General features: G+C 42.0%; 1 protein-coding gene across 1 annotated transcript in view; it reads left to right on the top strand.

The window, feature by feature from the left end:
• The window catches only part of NEK10 (NIMA related kinase 10), a 147070-nt gene that overhangs the window by 15469 nt on the left and 113142 nt on the right, over window positions 1–18459 (top strand). The window contains exons 2-5 of the mRNA XM_059664119.1: window positions 655–768; window positions 1050–1110; window positions 9276–9406; window positions 11050–11148. Coding sequence (XP_059520102.1) covers window positions 692–768; window positions 1050–1110; window positions 9276–9406; window positions 11050–11148 — 368 coding nt within the window. The 5' untranslated portion in view covers window positions 655–691. The remainder of the gene's footprint in view (window positions 1–654; window positions 769–1049; window positions 1111–9275; window positions 9407–11049; window positions 11149–18459) is intronic.

The raw sequence follows: 18459 nt of genomic DNA, 5'->3' as shown, positions 1-18459 counted from the left end.
TAGCATAAGTGACTCCATTTTGGGTCTGTTGAATTGTTTTTTAACAAGATGGTTGAGTGAGTTCAGGGCCTGTCCAACTGTCGCAGAAGAGCTTACGACTGGAATTGATCCATGTGGGGATTCAAACACTTAGGAATTCTGGAAATTCAATGACATGTTGCGCGTTGCTCTGGACACTGTAATGCTTATTTGCAAGTGGCTGAGGCTTTCTCTGGCACTCTTATGGACATGACCTGTGATGAGGGAGGAACCCCTAACTAGCAGCTATGGTCAAGGATACTTGTCAAGAAAGACAAGTAAGAAGGCATAATAGCATCAGTGGGGAGGTAGGTATTTGCTTATAAATATACATATTTTAGAAACCCCAAGTGAGGACACTTTTCCTGACATGCAGAACAATACTTATTTGTAGTAATGGATCAGAATGTTTGAAATCAAGGATGACTTAGAAAATATAGGCTCTGGAGTACTATAAACCATTCTCTAAATGTATCCAGAGGCCTTCGGATGAGAATAGTAAATGGTACTCATATGGACATATTTTTTTTTGCATATTTAAGTAAATGTTATAAATGACTTTTTGGCTGTATTAACTGAGAATATTTTGGAGCATCCGACCCAACTAAAGATTTTCCCTCTGGTTTACTTTGAAAGGAATGCAATGTTAATTCTGGGGCGTTGACGTTTTACAATGCCTGATCAAGACAGAAAGGTGAAGACCACAGAAAAATCAACCGATAAAAAACAGCAAGGAATCACCACCGCCAGGTAACCCCATACTGAGTCTTTGCTAATTATGAACTCAGGCAGTGGCCAGCAATCAGATTTAATAGGTTTCTGAGAAATAGCGTGGACCCTTGACCACTGCTACTCTGGGTTGCGGTGTTTACTGTAATGTTTGACCATTTGCAAATTCTAAAGAAGTGTTTCGTGTGCGTATGTTTCTGTCCATAAAAGCAGGCCTCCAGGTGGCAGTGCCATCAGTGGGTGACATGCCTAGTTCACCTGGAGTCTTCTGCTGGCTGACATTGTGTTATTCTTTCTCCTAGGGACTATTCAGATCTTAAAAGACTTCGGTGCCTTTTGAACGTCCAATCAAGCAAACAACAGGTAAGGTTTTCAAAGAAGGTATGGACATCAATAAAAAGGGAATCACGTGTTTCCAAAGGGATCCATTCAACACCTTTATGAATGATATGCCTACTTCTCTTTTTTCTTTTGCATATTTTTTCTTTCTTTACCCAGTTGTTTCTCTCATACCTGCCAAGACTAGGGGCATCCATAGTCTTTTCTTTCTCAGGCCTTGGACCTGCTCTAGTCTATGCTTGTTGCCAGGTGTCCTCATTACCAAAGCTCTCAGGTCTGGAAACAGCATGTCTTCTATTGAATGCCCGATGTTCAAGTCTTCAGAGCTTTGGGGCAAGTGATTTTTTCAAAACACTCTTCACCACATTTCCCTTCTTCTCCTCTTCACCCCCCTCACGCTGCCCACCTGCTACAGCTACGCTCTTGAGGATTGCTGCAAATTGTCTCTTACTGAAAAGAGGGGAAAGGAGTGAGTTTGGGCTATTTTTATAATAGTATTTTTATATTTTTATTAGACAGAAAAAGGAATTTATCTGGACACATGTCTTTTTTTTGTTTTGCTTCTGTAAGACTTTGGAGAGGCATGAGATTAAAGGCCATCCCTGGAGGTTTGGGAACCAACCCAGCAATGCTAATAATAATAATAGAAGACACTTATGTAGCACTGTTAACTAGTAAGGGGCTGGGATGGGACTTGACCGTGGTGGCATGGCTCCAAAGCCTGCTACGCTATTCTCGTTTCACTTGTGTAAGAGCTCGTGTGGCCGAAACCGGTTTGGCTCAGCGGATAGAGAGTCGGCCTGCGGACTGAAAGGTCCCGGGTTCGATTCCGGTCAAGGGCATGTACCCCGGTTGCGGGCACCTCCCCAGTAGGAGATGTGCAGGAGGCAGCTGATCGATGTTTCTCTCTCATCGATGTTTCTAACTCTCTATCTCTCTCCCTTCCTCTCTGTAAAAAATCAATAATATATATATATATATATATATACATATATATATATATATATATATATATATAAAAAAGAGATCGTGTGGTGGTAACTCAACATCGATGGTCTTTGCTTTATCAACCAAACTTCGCAGAGAACTACAGCATTTCTCTCTATTTAGTTATAGCAGAGAATGACTTTTTAATGATTTGATGGCAACTAAAGGCCAAATAATGATAGTTCATTTTAGGGAACACTTACTATGTGCCTGATGCTTTTCCTGCCTTACCCTGCGTAACAACCAAAGCTCCCCCCTTTACAGGTAAGGAGCCAGAAGCACAGAGAGGTTCGATGACTTTCCCAAGGTCACACAGACAGCTAATGGTAGAAGACAGATCTGAACTCAAACACGCCATCTCTGCAATGTGTGCCTCTAACCACTGAGATACCTTTTAAATGACTTGGGAAATTCAATCATGTGCAGTTAAAAAAGTAGTTGAGTAAGCTCTGATTTGGAGCAAACGTGGCCTTAAAATATTTTTTCTCCTGTCACTTCCTTCTTCTCTGTTACTAGTGCCACACCCTCACTCTCCTCGCAGTAACTCCTTTCTTTTCACTCACTGATGTCAGCAGTCACTCTTACCCTTTGTCTGTCTTGACACTGCTTAGTATCCTTCTGGCTCACTGCTCACAACCTTCATGAATCACTGCACCAAATCCAGCCCATTCTCCCTTAGTAAGGTGAGCAGGATGACTCAGCATGCAGTTTTGGTTGTAGTTCCCATTCTGTCTCACTGCAAGTTGTTACCATATTGTCAGACTTCTGCCTTTTCTTTCTATTCCCTTCTCCCGAATTTCTTACCTATTTCCAAGACTCAAATCTAGTGATGCTACCTCCACAAAAAGCTTTCCCTGTATCTTCCATTCTAGAAGTGAGCCTCTCTCTTCTCAAAGCACCATCTTTCACTCTCGTAGCATTATTTTCTCCATTGTTTTGGAAACTCTTGCCTACGTGTCTGATTTCCTGGCAAGAGGATAGATTTCCCAATGCCAACAACTTCGACTTATGGCTCTGTTTCACTGTATCCTCTATTCCGTGAATTCTTGGTCAGTTTTTGCCAAATTGAACTGTGTCTTAAGAATTGGGTTACCACATGGGTATGTCTAACAAGCCTCTAGCCAGGGTAAAAGAATCACCAGTGGAGGTTTTGGCAGTAGTTTTCCACCTTTGAAGCTCATGCTGCACTAGATCTATTGTGTCCCCTTTCAACACCTGGCTGTTAATGAAAGTGAATTGAATAGTTTCCCTTTGCCCTTAAAACCAGTTTTAGAATTTGCAATCTGTTGTTTGACAAGTTCATATGGCTTATCTTTCTGTGAAATATTTCACATGTATAAAAATTTTATTTGTAATGTTTTAATTACTCAGAAAGCAGATGGTTCTATGAAAAATAACTGCTCAACTATGTGAAGGTCCCGAAGTTCACGAAATTCATTCCTAATTCTGTGCATAAAACTTTCATTCATTTTAAATTCTAAAATAATAAATCTTATTCTGAACACCCTATTCTCCTTTCCATAAAATAGTGTAGAGGCATTTATAGGAGAAGGAAGAAATTGGAAGGAATAAATCAAGATTTATTTATATCTTACTTGTTCCAGAAAGAGAGTAAGGAGGTTTATAAAGATACATCAAGTATGACAGGTTATTAATTAAACCAGGGCCAAGAAGAAAGAAAAACAAGGGTTATAGCAAAGTAGAGTCATAGGCAGAAATGCCCATCAGAATGTGTAAGCGGGGCACACATTGGTTCTGAGACTTACAGTAGCAGTCAGTTTGAAATCAGAAACTTGGGATTAAGGCCCACTCACCTGAATTTAGGTTCCAGCAAGTCCTGGCCTGTTATTTGTAAATGGGCCAAGATGGCCCATCAACCGGTTGAAGAGGAAATATACTTTGTGGGTTTGGGCAGAGAATTGCAAGAACTGAGTGTCCTTCCTCTGAATCTAATGAGCCCCGCCACTTCCCTCGTTGCTTCCTGTGTTCCAGTGTCTGCCTTCACTGTTGGTCCTATTTGCTCTTCAGCACATTAGCGTCTGCTGCTCCGTGGGACGGTCCCACAGTGCGACAGAAGTGGGAGCAGACACACACTGAGGCAGATGTAGACCTGCCTTTATCATAAGCAGTTGATCGTAACCCAGTGATGCCATATAATTCCAGGAAAATGATTGCTCCAGGGTTGTTGCAACAAACGGAAATTACCAAATTGGTTGGAGATTTCACCAGAGGTTTTCGACAAATCTTTTTTTTAAAAAAAATTTTCTATTGATTTCAGAGAGGAAGGGAGAAGGAGAGAGAGATAGAAACATCAATGATAAGAGAGAATCATTGATCATTTACCTTCTGCATGCTCCACACGAGGGATCAGCCTGCAACCTGGGCATATGGCCTAACTGGGAATTGAACCGTGACCTCCTGGTTCATAAGTCGACACTCAACCACTGAGCTACTTAGGCCAGGTCATTTTTCACAAATCTTGAAATAATCTGCCTAAAGCTGGAATTTCAGCCCTCTTTCCACCCCGCCATCCCCCCACCCCACCCGCAGCACATACACACACACATTTAAAGCCATAGGGAGCTGAGAAATTGGTTTGCAAGAAAAAATAGGATAAAGAAATTAATTAATGACAGATCCATTAAATGCCTCTGAAATAAAAGGTTTTGATAGATGCTGTGGAAAGAAAAAGTATAAGGTACAGTTCTAGTGGTCTACAGAGCAAGTGTAGGAAAGACAGCTCCGGTACATGACAAGGCACTACCAGAATCCTGGGTGAATGGTACAGACGTGGGTACAGATTTTAAGGAGGATGGTTCTTAAAAAAATGGGCAGGTTTTTCATCAGCAGAATGGATGGGAAAGACATTCTAGGTAAAGCGAATAAAGTAATGAGCTATCTGAAGGAGAGAAAAGAAGCATTGCAGAAGCCAAATGGTGACTGGACGTTTCTCCTGGAAGCAGTGATAAATGAAGCTAGAAGTCGTGCAGTATCTGATGGCCCATCTACAAATGCTGTGCTGGATCCATAATCGACAGGGAATGTTGACCTTTCCAAGTAGAAGTTACATGATCAAAATTTTAGGAAGGCCCTTTGCTTTATTCTCTGCTCTCTTTCCTTTCCAGTCATATTAGTCAAGCTGCCCAGGTAGCTTTCAGTTTCTAAAGCACCCACAGTTTTTCTCTGCCCTCCAGCCTGCGTAAAAATCTACCCAGAACACTCTGGATTACTCCTGGCATCCTGGTCCATGGCCCACCCTATTCTCTTTACTTTCCACCACAACTAATTTTTCAGCATGTTCTTATGCTAGTTTAACCCCTTCCCCACCCTCATGGGTCTGCAAACTCCTTGAGGGCAGAGACCATAGCCATCCTGCTTACTTATACCCAGTGTCTCACACATCATCTGGCAAACAATGTGTCTGCAACAAACATGAGAATGGATGAACTTGGCTGGAGGTAATATACCAGATAAATCAGTTTCGCAAGACACTGGACAAAGTGAGCATTCATTCAACAGCTTCACATTTGAACACCTATGTGCCAGGCTCTGTGAGAGGTGCTGCCCTCAGGGTGGTCAAATTCGAGGAGGAAAGGCTGATGTGTATACTGGACATCTCACTAAACTGTAATAAGTGCTCCATGAGAGATCAGCACAGTAATGCCACCAGGGAGGGAGTGAACAGCTCAACCAGGAAGGCTTGGGCAGGTGCGCACCAGGAGGCTGTTGGAGCTGAGCCCTGAAAGGCGATCTGGAGTTATAGCTGCAGCACACGCCCAGGCATGGAATGGTCAAACACTATGGTGGTTCCGGGACGGGTGACCAGTTTGATGGAGCCAGAATTTGAGGCATGGTTTTTTATTTTTTTGTTTATTCACTTACGTATTTATATTGTATGGCCTTGTGGTCCTTATTTCATTCTGTGGTGGATTTGTCATCAAATATTGCATGGTAAATCATTCCCAGTCTTAGTGGTTTAAAGCAACAAAGGTCATTTATTGTCCCTCACCCATCTGTGGGTCATGAATTCAAAGCAGCTGGTCCTGGCTCAGGTTTCTGATGGGGTTGCAGTCAGGTGTCAGCGAGGCTGTGGTCCTGTCAACATCCGTGGGGCTGGAGGACCCACTGCCAACGTGACTCACTGCACGGGCTGCCAAGGCGGTGCTGTTTGCTGGTGGAAGGCCTCTCCACAGGGCTGTCTGTCCTCAGAGCATGGAGTGTGGGGAGGCCCTTCAGAACGAGTCACCTGGCATGTTTAAAGAAACAATCATATTTGCCAATGCTATTTCAGATAAGGGTTTAATCTCCAAAAATTACAGGGAACTCATACAACTTAACAAAAGGAAGATAAACAATCCAATAAAAAAATGGGCAAATGACCTAAAGACACTTTTCAAAAGAGGACATACAGAAGGCCGAGAGACATATGAAAACATGCTCAAAGTCACTAATCATCTGAGAGATGCAAATCAAAATGACAATGAGATACCATCTCACACGTGTCAGAATGGTTATGATCAACAAATGAACAAATGACAAGTGCTGGCGAGGATGTGGAGAAAAAGGAACCCTCGTGCACTGCTGGTGGGAATGCAGACTGGTGCAGCCACTGTGGAGAACAGTACAGAGTTTCCTCAAAAAGTTAAAAATGGAACTCCCATTTGACCCAGTAATCCCACTTCTAAGACTATATCCCAAGAAACCAGAAACACCAATCAGAAAGGATATATGCACCCCTATGTTCATAGCAGCACAATTTACAATAGCTAAGATTTGGAAACAGCCTAAGTGCCCATCAGCAGATGAGTGAATTAAAAAACTGGGGTACATCTACACAGTGGAATACTATGCTGCTTTAAAAAAAGGGAACTTTTGCCATTTGCAACAGTATGGATGGAACTGAAGAGCATTATGCTAAGCGAAATAAGCCAGTCAGAGAAAGATAAATATCACATGATCTCACTCATATGTGGGATATAATGATCAACAAAATTTGATGAACAAAAATAGATCCAGAGACAAATGGCAGGGGAGGGGGTGGTTAGAGAACAACCAAACGACTTGTATGATGCATATTAGCATAACCAATGGACAAAGACACTGGGGCGGTGGGGGCTCGCTCTTGGGGGTGGCGATGGCTGAGAGGGGTGGTCAATCAGAGAAAAAGGAGACATGTAAAACTTTAGACAATTAAAAAAAAGACAAAAAAGACAATCATGTCCTTTCAAATACTGTGAAAGGTGATGATGCTGGACTGGAAGACAGAGATGGAACAGTATGAAGGAGACCTCTGAAAAGCACATGGGATGACTCAAGAGTGTGTTTGCCCTCATTGGAGATAGATGTTGGAGGATTGAGCACGGTGGAGAGGGAGGGAGATTGTCTAGATCTGAATCTCAGCTCTGTCCTTTGCTAGCTGTGTGACCCTTAGGCAAGTCACTTAGCCCCTCTGTGCCTCAGTTTTCTCATCTGTGAAATGGTATTTACCTCAGTGGGGCCAATCCACAGCCACCACAAGACACAACATCCTGTTTTACAGGATGAAAGATTTATATTACTATTTTGAGAGAATTCAACTGTGGCTTGCATATGAAGAAGAAGGATTCTGAGTTTATTTTTTATTTTTGCTAGCTATTTAACAATATTCTCATTATAATGCATTGTTTTATAAGCTGACTGCCTTATAGGAAGTCAGACATTCTGTTTGGATAAGGAAATGATGTCTTTATGCAGATTTCTATCAAATATTTTGATAGAATAAGATAAGCACAACATATTATAGCTTTATTTGATAATTATGGTATCTAGAATGAAACAACTTACTGAAAATTGGATGCATTATCCTGTTATATTATGCTCTACTTACCTAATACATAGTAATTTAGCTAATTATAGAACATCTCTTGTTTGTACTTTGGGAAGAATAGGCTATTGTTTGCACTATGCTCAGATTCACTGTGGTACAAAAGCAGTTCTCAAGGTTATCCCACTTGTAAGTACATATTAGTAAATGAAATGATTTGAATGCTGATAATTTGAGAATTTATTATGTAAATAATTACGAGCTCCTGTTGTAAATGGAGCATGCTCAAGTTGTTGTGGTTGATTTAAGCACATTTTACTTTTCATATGGTGAATTACATAATACTAGAGGCCTGGTGCACAAAAATTCATGCAAGAGTAGGCCTTCCTTCCCCGGCTGCCGGCACTGGCTTCCCTCCTCCAGCCACCAGCAGGCACCCAGGACCCAGGCTGTTTCCCTCTGGCCCTGGCTTCATCAGGAAGGACATTACAGAATGACATCTGGAAGATGTCCGGTCTAATTAGCATATTATTCTTTTTTATTATAGATAATTTCATGAGGTTAAGACTAATTAAAAGTGATAGAATCTTCTTTACCTTTATATCCATTGCACCTGGCAAGTAGTGTTGTGTGATTGGTAAATGTTGAAGAATGGATGGATGGATGGATGGATGGATGGGTGGATGGATGGATGGATGGATGGAATGAACAAATGATGACTTTCATTTTGGGGCTTCACTCTATACAAGCGTGTTCTGGCTAGACCAGCCGTGGGCAAACTACGGCCCGCGGGCCGGATCCGGCCCATTTGAAATGAATAAAACTAAAAAAAAAAGACCGTACCCTTTTATGTAATGATGTTTACTTTGAATTTATATTAGTTCACACAAACACTCCATCCATGCTTTTGTTCCGGCCCTCCGGTCCAGTTTAAGAACCCATTGTGGCCCTCGAGTCAAAAAGTTTGCCCACCCCTGGGACCCTGAAACTCCCCATCCTGGTTGCACATTTGAATCACCTGAGAAACTTCAAAATATCCTAATGCCCAGGCCTTGTGCGGACCTGTGTCCTATCACTGTTTGAGGTGGGAGGATCCGGCATTGGACCAAACAGCCAGTTCCTGTTCACTTTCAGACTGAAAATGCATAAGTAACTGTAAGATATGACAGGAGGTGTGATGAGCTATGAAGGAAAACTAAGCAGTCTGAGATAGAAAGAGTAAATGTTTAAGTCAGTGGTGTTCAATCTTGGAAAACCCCTCCATTGGGCATGGCTATCAGGTTAACTATTGGTTTGAAGAAAGACTCGCTCCCTTCCCCCACCATTCCCCTGTTTTGTTACTTTCTTTATCCTGGGCTGAATTGTTATCCTCACATACTCTGTGCTTCTATTTCTGTAGCTTCCAGCCATTACCTTCGATAGTGCCCAAAATAGCATGACGAAGTCTGAGCCCGCCACCAGGGCAGGTGGACACAGAGCTCGAGGTCAGTGGCACGAGTCCACCGAAGCTGTTGAACTTGAAAATTTTAGGTAAGAAATCCAGGATCTCCCTTGCCTTTATCACCCTATTCTAATTAGCCCAAAGCTTTCTGTAAGTTGATCCAGGGAGCTGAAATTTAAAACTCATTTCAAAATTTACCACGAGGATTCTTAATTATTTTCGTCAGTGCCTAAACAATTCCCAGAAATAGTGTGTAAATGACAGGCTTACTGGCTGCCGGTGAAACTGACTGGGAGCTTCGGGACACTTTGGTGACACGCAATTGGCATTTGCTCCGTGAGGAAGTGGCTCCACCGTATTGACTCTCTGAGGCCGATTCCAAGCTTTGTCTTCAGCGTGGTGTGTCCATACCTCGCCAGGCATGAGGAGAAATAAAATAACCCATGGCCGTGAACCGATGTGGTGGCTAAAGACGGTGGTTGTCAAAACCACCGAGCTTTGCAGAGGAACGGCTTGCACCTCACCTTTAACACGGACAGTGCCAGCCCTTGTTTGTCTCTCCTGTCGCCATGCAGAGCTTCTAGAAGCTGCACGTTCCCATGGCCACTCCCCTCCCAGGAGCTGGTTCTGTCAGTTTTACGGTGCATGAAGGTCATTTGGCACTAAGTGCCACGTAACTAGTGAGTGACATGAAATGCCAACATGAATATTCTAGAACGATCATTTATTTATTTGGCCTAGATTTTGTTTCCTTGTCATTTTATGAGAGTGAATTAAGTAGTTCAAAAAAGTCACATGATGTTACAAGTTCATATATCTAAAATACAATTTTAGTGAGGGATGCTAAATTCTTTAAAAATTGTTACATATTCAGTTTACCAGTGTCCATGTACTAAGACACCATTATAACCCTCACCTGCTGAGGGTAGGGACACACTGTCCACTGTTATCTGTGAAGTCAGACAGTACAGATGGCCGTATAAGGGTCCACAGATTGCCTTTGAGGTGGCATGTTTATGTGATCACAGCTTATTAGGCCTAGCTCTTAAAGCTGGTCTACTTTAACATTGCACAAAAATGTTCTATATCTTCTGTAGCAGTGTGACCCTTTTGTACATTTATCGCTTATCCTCTCCCAGTTCTAAAGTATAATGTCTGGGATATTTTTTACCTCTGACGGCTGTAATACCAGAGAAAAGAAGCCGGAGCTGGACTTGGTTAAACACACACACACACACACACACACACACACACACACACACACAATCAGCAACCCAAAACTCTCACTATCTACAAGGAAATATGTGTGACAACCCTGGGGTTAATAGCTATAGTAGCCATCACTTTTCTACCTACTTTTCTACAGTGGGTAGAAAAGTGAAGGGAAGAATTCTCTAAGTACTGCTCAGCTGTCTAAATAATGCGCCCCAATCATTCTTTCCACATACTCCTCTCCTTCCTCTGACCAATTATAGCTGTTAAGTGTTTGCAGGGTATAAGTTAGTTAATGTGGTAAAATGAAATATATATAGGTTTGACTGTGATCTTAATGTTAACTTTATAACTGCATTTCTTTTTCTTATTTTAATAACTGATATTTGCCTTTGGCAATATATTAAAATCCAAGAATCCCCGAACATTTGCGTGAATACAGGTGATTATTCTTTGGTAACTTTGCAGCATCCTAAATAATTTTTTGTTATGAAATACTTTTCTGTTTGTTTCATCTCAGTATAAACTACAAGAATGAGAGGAATTTCAGCAAACATCCCCAGCATCAACTATTTCAGGAGATTTTTACAGCCTTGGTGAAAAATAGGCTCATATGCAGGTAAGATTGTCCCAGGGAAGATAGACATTTAGCCAAGAATGGCATATTTTACATATCTCTAGCATATGGTTTAAAGCTGTTTACAAGACTGAATAGAACACACATAAAGGATAAAACAGAGCAAAGGCCATTTAGAAGGAGATGAATAAACAGGCCTTGCACATGGTCTCATTGAGATTACTCTGGTTAGGTACCGAAGTTTGCTGAATTTTATGATAAATACGGTAAAATGAGAAAGGCAAGCTACACTGTTTTCCTTAGTTTGAGTTTGGCTACACAGGCGGAGGTTATGGTCTGGGTCCGTATGAGGGAGACTTCAGGTAACGCAGGACAACATCCTTACAGGGCACTTCTGTAGTCTGTACAGACTGACTACGTGGGCTGCCCAGCCTGGACCTTGGTGAAAGGGTGAATATGTGACATCCACTCGCAGCCCGATGACGACCTGTCATCCCAGGACCAACTCAAGTGCTCTTTCCTTTGCTCCCCTTGGTCTTCACACAGGTGCAGTGTGGGGCTGTAGAGAAGGAACAGTTGGCCAGTTCTCTAGGTTCTCTCTCGAGAGTCTCAGGGGGTTTTGGTGAGCCACGGCTGCTGGATTGCAGTCAGGATTGTGTTTTTTCCCCTCAAGTTTCTGTTCTGGGCTGCTGGAAGGAGGCTCCCAACACTTGGTCGTGGTAGGACCTGGTCTTCTACTCTGCCCAGGAGGCCCAGACCCTCTCCCCCGTACGCCCCCCCCGCGCCCCCCCCCCCAGCACTGGCTGAAAAGACATCTATGAAAACTTTACATCTTCCCCACCACTTGAGACTTGATTGAGATATCTGAATGCTGTCCCAGTGAGATGAGAAAAAAAACACCGCTCTTATTCTGGAAAATAGGAGAGATAGTAATAATTTAATGCCTTGATTGAAAGAAAACTCTGACTTGGTCCAGTGTAATAGCTGACGTTAAGCAGAACATCATCCTAATGGGTCCTCCATGATGAATCAGCTACTAAATGCATGCCTAAGTGGTGGCCTAATGCTTGGGTCTGTTGGACAGGGTTATTTAGTGTTGAATATTTACATACTGGGCAGTGACTGCTAAGTATGTTGGTTTAGTATAAAGCAATCGAGGATTGGGACAGCATGTCATACTTTTGTACTTGATTTAAGCAGAGGGTGATTAGACTGGCTCAGATGACACAGAAGCCTAGGATCTTGATGATGGTCATGTAATTAGGTCAGTGCTCAATTTTTGACAATATATGCAAAGATCGTTGAAAGATTAATGAACATTGCAAAGGACCTGAAGTTGTCCTGGGTTATTTCTTCTTGAGCTTGAACAGAGTAGAATAATGATTAGTAGCAGAATAATTATGCCTGGAATGGTATTAGAAAAATGAAGTTCTTTAATTTGTTTTGAAGACAACTATCATGGATTCTTCAAGGGGTGTTTAGGAGGCTATTTGTCAGGTTGGTACTTTGAAAAAGGGAGCAGATTTCCTGTGTTAAAGCTGTAGAGACCTCTCGGTGTCCCGACACTGAAGGCACTAGATGCAGATATTGTTATGGAAAATGATTGGGCAAGGGTTGGCATCCAACAGTTGAAAAAGATCTTAACAATTCTGAAGGCAAGAGATCTCTTGTCAGGACCTTTCCAACTTCTTAGTGATTAATGAGGCATCTTATATTGGATGGTGTTACTGGTTTGCAATATGAGCAGTCCCTGGAAATCTTCAAACCAGGAAAGGATGGTTATAGATCTCTTTGCTTTCATAGTATGAGAAGGAATTTGGGAATGTTAAACATCAAGAACATCCTTTTACATCATCCTTTGGCTGCTGACAGATTGGCATGTTCTGTTCTATTCTAAAAGCAGTGTTGGGTAAAAGGTCTAAAGGTCTATTGTTTCTCAGACCACGTAACCTTGCTCAGTTGGGCAGACTACCCTTTTGTCCTTTTCTGTCTAACTTTAGACTTACAGAAGAATTAAATCGCAGGGCTGTAATTCTTTTCTGGTATGGCTTTCTTTGTGAACATCAGACTTAATGTTGACTGGAAGGCTTGGCTTCAATTCAATAAACAAATTGTTGAGCATCTACTATGTGCAAGGAAGAGAGAGAGAGCAAATGGTGGAGAAGGAAGAGTAGGTGAAAATACAAAGATGAGTAAGATGTGTGGTCCCTTTTTTCTAGGGACTCGGAGTCTACTTTGGTCAGCAAAACAGTTATTTTCTAGCACCTATAAGGGAACATATGGTAAATATAAACTGTGTACATGAAGACCACCAAAGGCTGGAGGGTCTGGTTGTAGACATGATTGGCATATTCAGGATGTTATGCCATTCACTTTTATCCTGAGAATATGTCTGATTGGGAATTTAATCTCATCTGTGGAGTGTGAGCTCTCCCAACTCCTCTCCCTATTTGTGCCCAATTGATGTTGTTCCTCTTCCATTCCACCCCCCAACTTGAGTCGACCCCTGTCCCCCACTTCTGGATACCTCACTTCTGGGTTATTTTCCTAAGATTGACCTGTGATACTCCCTTGTTCTCAGAAATGACATTGTCAGGCAGCCTCTGAAATGAAACAGGACTTGTTAATCCAGAGTCAGATAAGGTAACACTGTAAACACCTCATGGCAGATCTCAAAGGGTAAGTGAAAGTGTGGCCTCCGAATCTCAGGTTACTGCTGGTTACACATGGTAATGAATCCCTATGTGGGCCGAATATGGGAGCAAATTTTCATCTCCCGACTTTTATTTCTGCCATAACATCATTTGTCTCTATAGTAGACTCTGCTGTTGCTAAACAAACCTACCTCATCTTATCTTATCTGGAGGAAATTGCAAAGGAAGCACAAAGGGTGCTTGGTATCCAAGATAAGGTTCTGAGGTTCTATAGAGAAGTCTAAGTTGTCACAAAATTGACATAGTTCCCCGTTAACTGACCACTTATAAAATTGGCCTCTACTCAACTATCTCGTCTGTGTATCTGTTCCTCTGAGCTTCCTCTCTGTTGGTTCATTCCTTGCTGATTGCCAGACAATGCAAATGTACCATAACCCACTTGAGAAATGAGCCTGTGAATCTGGCTGAAGACGTAGAATGTTACGAAGTTACTGACAGTAACTTTGAATTGAAGAAGAGAGTGTTAATGAAGAAGAGAATGTTAATGAAGAAGAGAGTGTTAACAAGGAAGATGACAAGATAGGACTTCAAATAAACATATTTGAAGAGTAGGAGATGCCATTAGGAAAAATTGATGAATCTTTCTAACGTATTTGCAAAAACGAACCTCTTAATGCTGCAAAAGTCAAAAGTGAAGTCAAGGGTATTGGATCACCTTATACAATTTTGCCAGAAAGAGTGTGCCAAAAGAGGTCAGCAGAATCTAGTCTTGCTTTTTTTTCCTACTTGATAGAGTTACAGTTATAATATTTAAATGGAATATTGCCTCTGCTATTTATTGTGAAATTTGGTGCTATTGTAAGGTGGGTTCATTTAACTGGCCTCTTTCTGATACAATTATCCTAGAATTGCCAGGATAGCCTCTCTTTCTAACATATTTCCAAACATGAACCTCTTTATGCTGTAACTTTTATAGAGGTGAGTATACCCCAGGTTCTCTAATTCCAGTTAAAAGAGACCAAACTGATTCATTTAGCATGAGCATGATCTTTTCTGTCCAAAAATGCAGTCACTTTTCTGATAAGAACAAGTTGGTATCATTATTTTACATCATATTTCCTGAAATACTTTCTACAAATTTGAAATATTTTGGAAATGAGTTTGAAGGGAGTCTACCTTGGGAAGATTATGTTTACATTCTATTCAAGAGCTCAAGAATTGCTTGAACTAGGGGAACACATCTGGCCCAAACATCACAATCTTGTTAGAAATGCTATTAGAAGTGTTCTGGGAACTTCACAGACACCCTCACCAAAAGGACCTATGTAATTATTTGTTTACTCATCAAACATTTGTGCCCAGGTCCACTCCTGGGCTTATGTCTGATGCAGGTGACTCTTCCTTTAAACTTTACCTGATCCTCAGCATTAGCTATCCAGACCCTGTCACAGGAGGTCAGAGGAGAGGACTAGAAGTTAGGATGCAGCAGCAATCTCTTCAGTGTCTTGATTGGGGTCTTAAAATATACACAGTTGATGGTTGAGATGCTTTCTCTGGGATTCTATCTCATCAGGGAGTAGAGAGCCCACTAGGGGCCTCGGAAGGCTTTTTCCTGGCCTAGGAAAAGAGAAGCCTGTCACTTTGGTCAAGTCTGCCAGATCGTTCTCACCTCCCTAGAGAAGTCTTTAAATCAGCCCCATAAGTTGGATAAAGATAAAGGTTCATTAAGGTCCCCCAAAGTCTCAGGATTGGGTCTTTAGGCACTTAAAACATTCTAATGGCCAGGGTCAATCCCCAGTTCCTTAGCTGGTTGATACAGTTCTTGAGATCTTGTTCCTTTTTGGCCTCATCTCTCTCTCTCTGTCTTTTTAAAAATATATATATTTTTATTGATTTCAGAGAGGAAGGGAGAGGGAGAGAGAGAGAAACATCAATGATGAGAGAGAATCACTGATTGGCTGCCTCCTGCATGCCCCCTACTGGGTATCGAGGCGGCAACCCAAGCATGTGCCCTTCAGTCCACAGGCCAACGCTCTATTCACTGAGCCAAACCAGCTAGGGCCTCATCTCTTGATCCTTCCTGTAGCATCCTTTGGGCTCACCAAGGTCAGAGTGAACCACTCATTGTTTTTGGAAAGTTATTACTCTCATTTATGAGCTTTGGCCCATGCTCATCCTCACCTGAAGAATGCTGCCCCACATCTTCTCCTTTCTGGCTCTTCTGACCCCTCGACTGGTCCTCTCCCTCCCCTCCCTCCTATGGCCCTGGGCCTGAGTTCCTCCCCACTATACACTATGCTTCTGAAGAACAGGGCTTTTTTTTTTTTTTTTTTTATCCCCAACTCAAGCCATTGACACTGGTTTTATCACAGAACATGGGGCCCGAGAGTCTTCATAAAGTGGAACTTCTTTGCATTAAATTGTTTTGATCACCGTGAAATTTTTGGAAAAATACAGAACATTATAGAAAATGAAAATTTACTCTTTATATCATTCTTAGAAACAACTACTTTAACTCTTACTGTATTTCCTTCTAATATTTTTTAAAAATGCTATGTTTTTTCTTCTTTGCTTATATGAGAGATTATTATATACATACAAAATTGTATTCTGCACTTATCCAGAGTAGAATTTTTAGAGTTGAATCATTGGCTGAATATCCTTTATGATCTTACCCTTTTGTATCTTTTTTTCTCTCTCCAAGTTTCACAACTTTATATGTATAAGCCTTAAGAGCCTAGGATTTCATGTAACCTTCAGCAAGAATAATGTTTCCTCTTTCTCCCATTGGAACAAATATCTAGCTCTTACATTTTTATTTCTCCTGAAATGTTATTTAGAGTCTATCCCAAACTTGAAATGTGCACGCGCGCACACACACACACACACACACACACACACACACACACAAAATGATATCCAATTGCAGAGGTGGAATGGATCCTGAAATAAAAATCCAGTCCAGCCTCCTTTGAAAGATAAGGTAGCTGAGAGGGTAGGGACAAGCCCAAGGTCCTGACACAAATCTTGAATAACATTCTTTTCTCCTCTGCCTCGCTGATTACCTGATTCTCTTATTAATCAAAGTACATTTAAAATCTGTGCTCAGTTCTGCACCACAGAGAAACAATCACTTCAGGACTCATTTTCTCTCTTTTTCACTATTTACTACTGCTTCTTTCAAAGCTTATTCACTTGGATGTGTAACAGACATGACATTGAAATCTTCCCACCTTCCCAGGAAAGGACTTCCTGTTCTTTGGCCACATGCAACCACCAGAGCCAGTTTTAACGTGGCCAAAGCAATAAATGACCATTTCCCATCAGTGCAGGAGCTTCTGAGAGCCAGGCAATAAGCGACAGACACATTCCCACGGCCAACATCAATCCACCAGTCCCCAAACAGTCCCACTAATGAAAGTCCACCTATCCCTGAATTACTCTCATCAGCTTTGCACCGAGAGACTGTGCCTTATCAGTATCTCTCTCTCTTGCTGACAGTTCATCTTTTGTTTCACGCATTGATGGGTCCCCAATAGGACTTTTGATTGGGTTCTCTCCACCTGCCCTCCCCACAGCTTTAGAGTTCCCTACCTATTAACTGAGTCCCAGGTGCCATCATCTCTAGCTTGGCCCATTGCCGTAGGCAGCTCCCTACACTACTCTCAACACCACACCCAGAAGGATCCATTCACACTCTCTGTCACATCAGGGCAGTCCTCCGTTCAAAGCCTTCAGTGACCTTCCAGAATAAAACGTCCAGAGTCCCTATTCATACTCTTCAAAGCCCTGCCGATGTGGCTCCTGCTCTCTCTGACTTCCCTTCTGTAACTCAGTCTTGGCTCCTTCTGTTCCAGCCCCGAGGGCTTGCTTGCCCTTCTTGGCACAAACCACCACACTCCTGCTCATGGACTATCTGCTTAACTCTCCTGCTCTTCCCACCCAGACTCTCTCCTCAGTTCACTCAGATGCTAATCTTATTCGAGAACCCTTCTCCGTCTGACTGTCCTAAAATAGCATCCCCAGGACCCCTATAGCCTTGACCTTGGTTGTTCTTCACTGGTTAGCGCCTGATGTACATTTTTATCTCTGTGTGTATTATTGGTCTTCTCCCTTTAGAACAGTGGTTCTCAACCTTCCTAATGCCGCGACCCTTTAATACAGTTCCTCATGTTGTGGTGACCCCCAACCATAAAATTATTTTCGTTGCTACATCATAACTGTAATTTTGCTACTGTTATGAATCGTAGTGTAAATATCTGATAGGCAGGATGTATTTTCATTGTTACAAATTGAACATAATTAAAGCACAGTGATTAATCACAAAAACAATATGTAATTATATATGTGTTTTCCGATGGTCTTAGGCGACCCCTGAGAAAGGGTCGTTCGATCCCCAAAGGGGTTGCGACCCACAGGTTGAGACCCACTGCTTTAGAAGAAGCGCGATGAACACCAGTGCATGCTTTGTCCAGAGCTGTATCCCTGAGGGGGCAACAGTGCCAACTCCTACTAGGTGATGAGTAAATATTTGAAAGCATTCTACCTCTGAAACTTTTGTCAACTAACTGGAAGAAGCACCTAGAACGGTCCTTTCTGCTCACTATCTCTCTGAGTTTAGGGGCCAGTGTAATTCACTGGATGGACTTCTGATTGGGTGCCTGTGCTGGGCGAGGTTTCGGGGTAGACAGAGATAAAG

This window comes from Myotis daubentonii, chromosome 14, assembly GCF_963259705.1.
Source record: "Myotis daubentonii chromosome 14, mMyoDau2.1, whole genome shotgun sequence".
In the NCBI taxonomy this organism is placed as follows: Eukaryota; Metazoa; Chordata; class Mammalia; order Chiroptera; family Vespertilionidae; genus Myotis; species Myotis daubentonii.
This window is presented reverse-complemented; position numbering and strand designations above follow the sequence as displayed.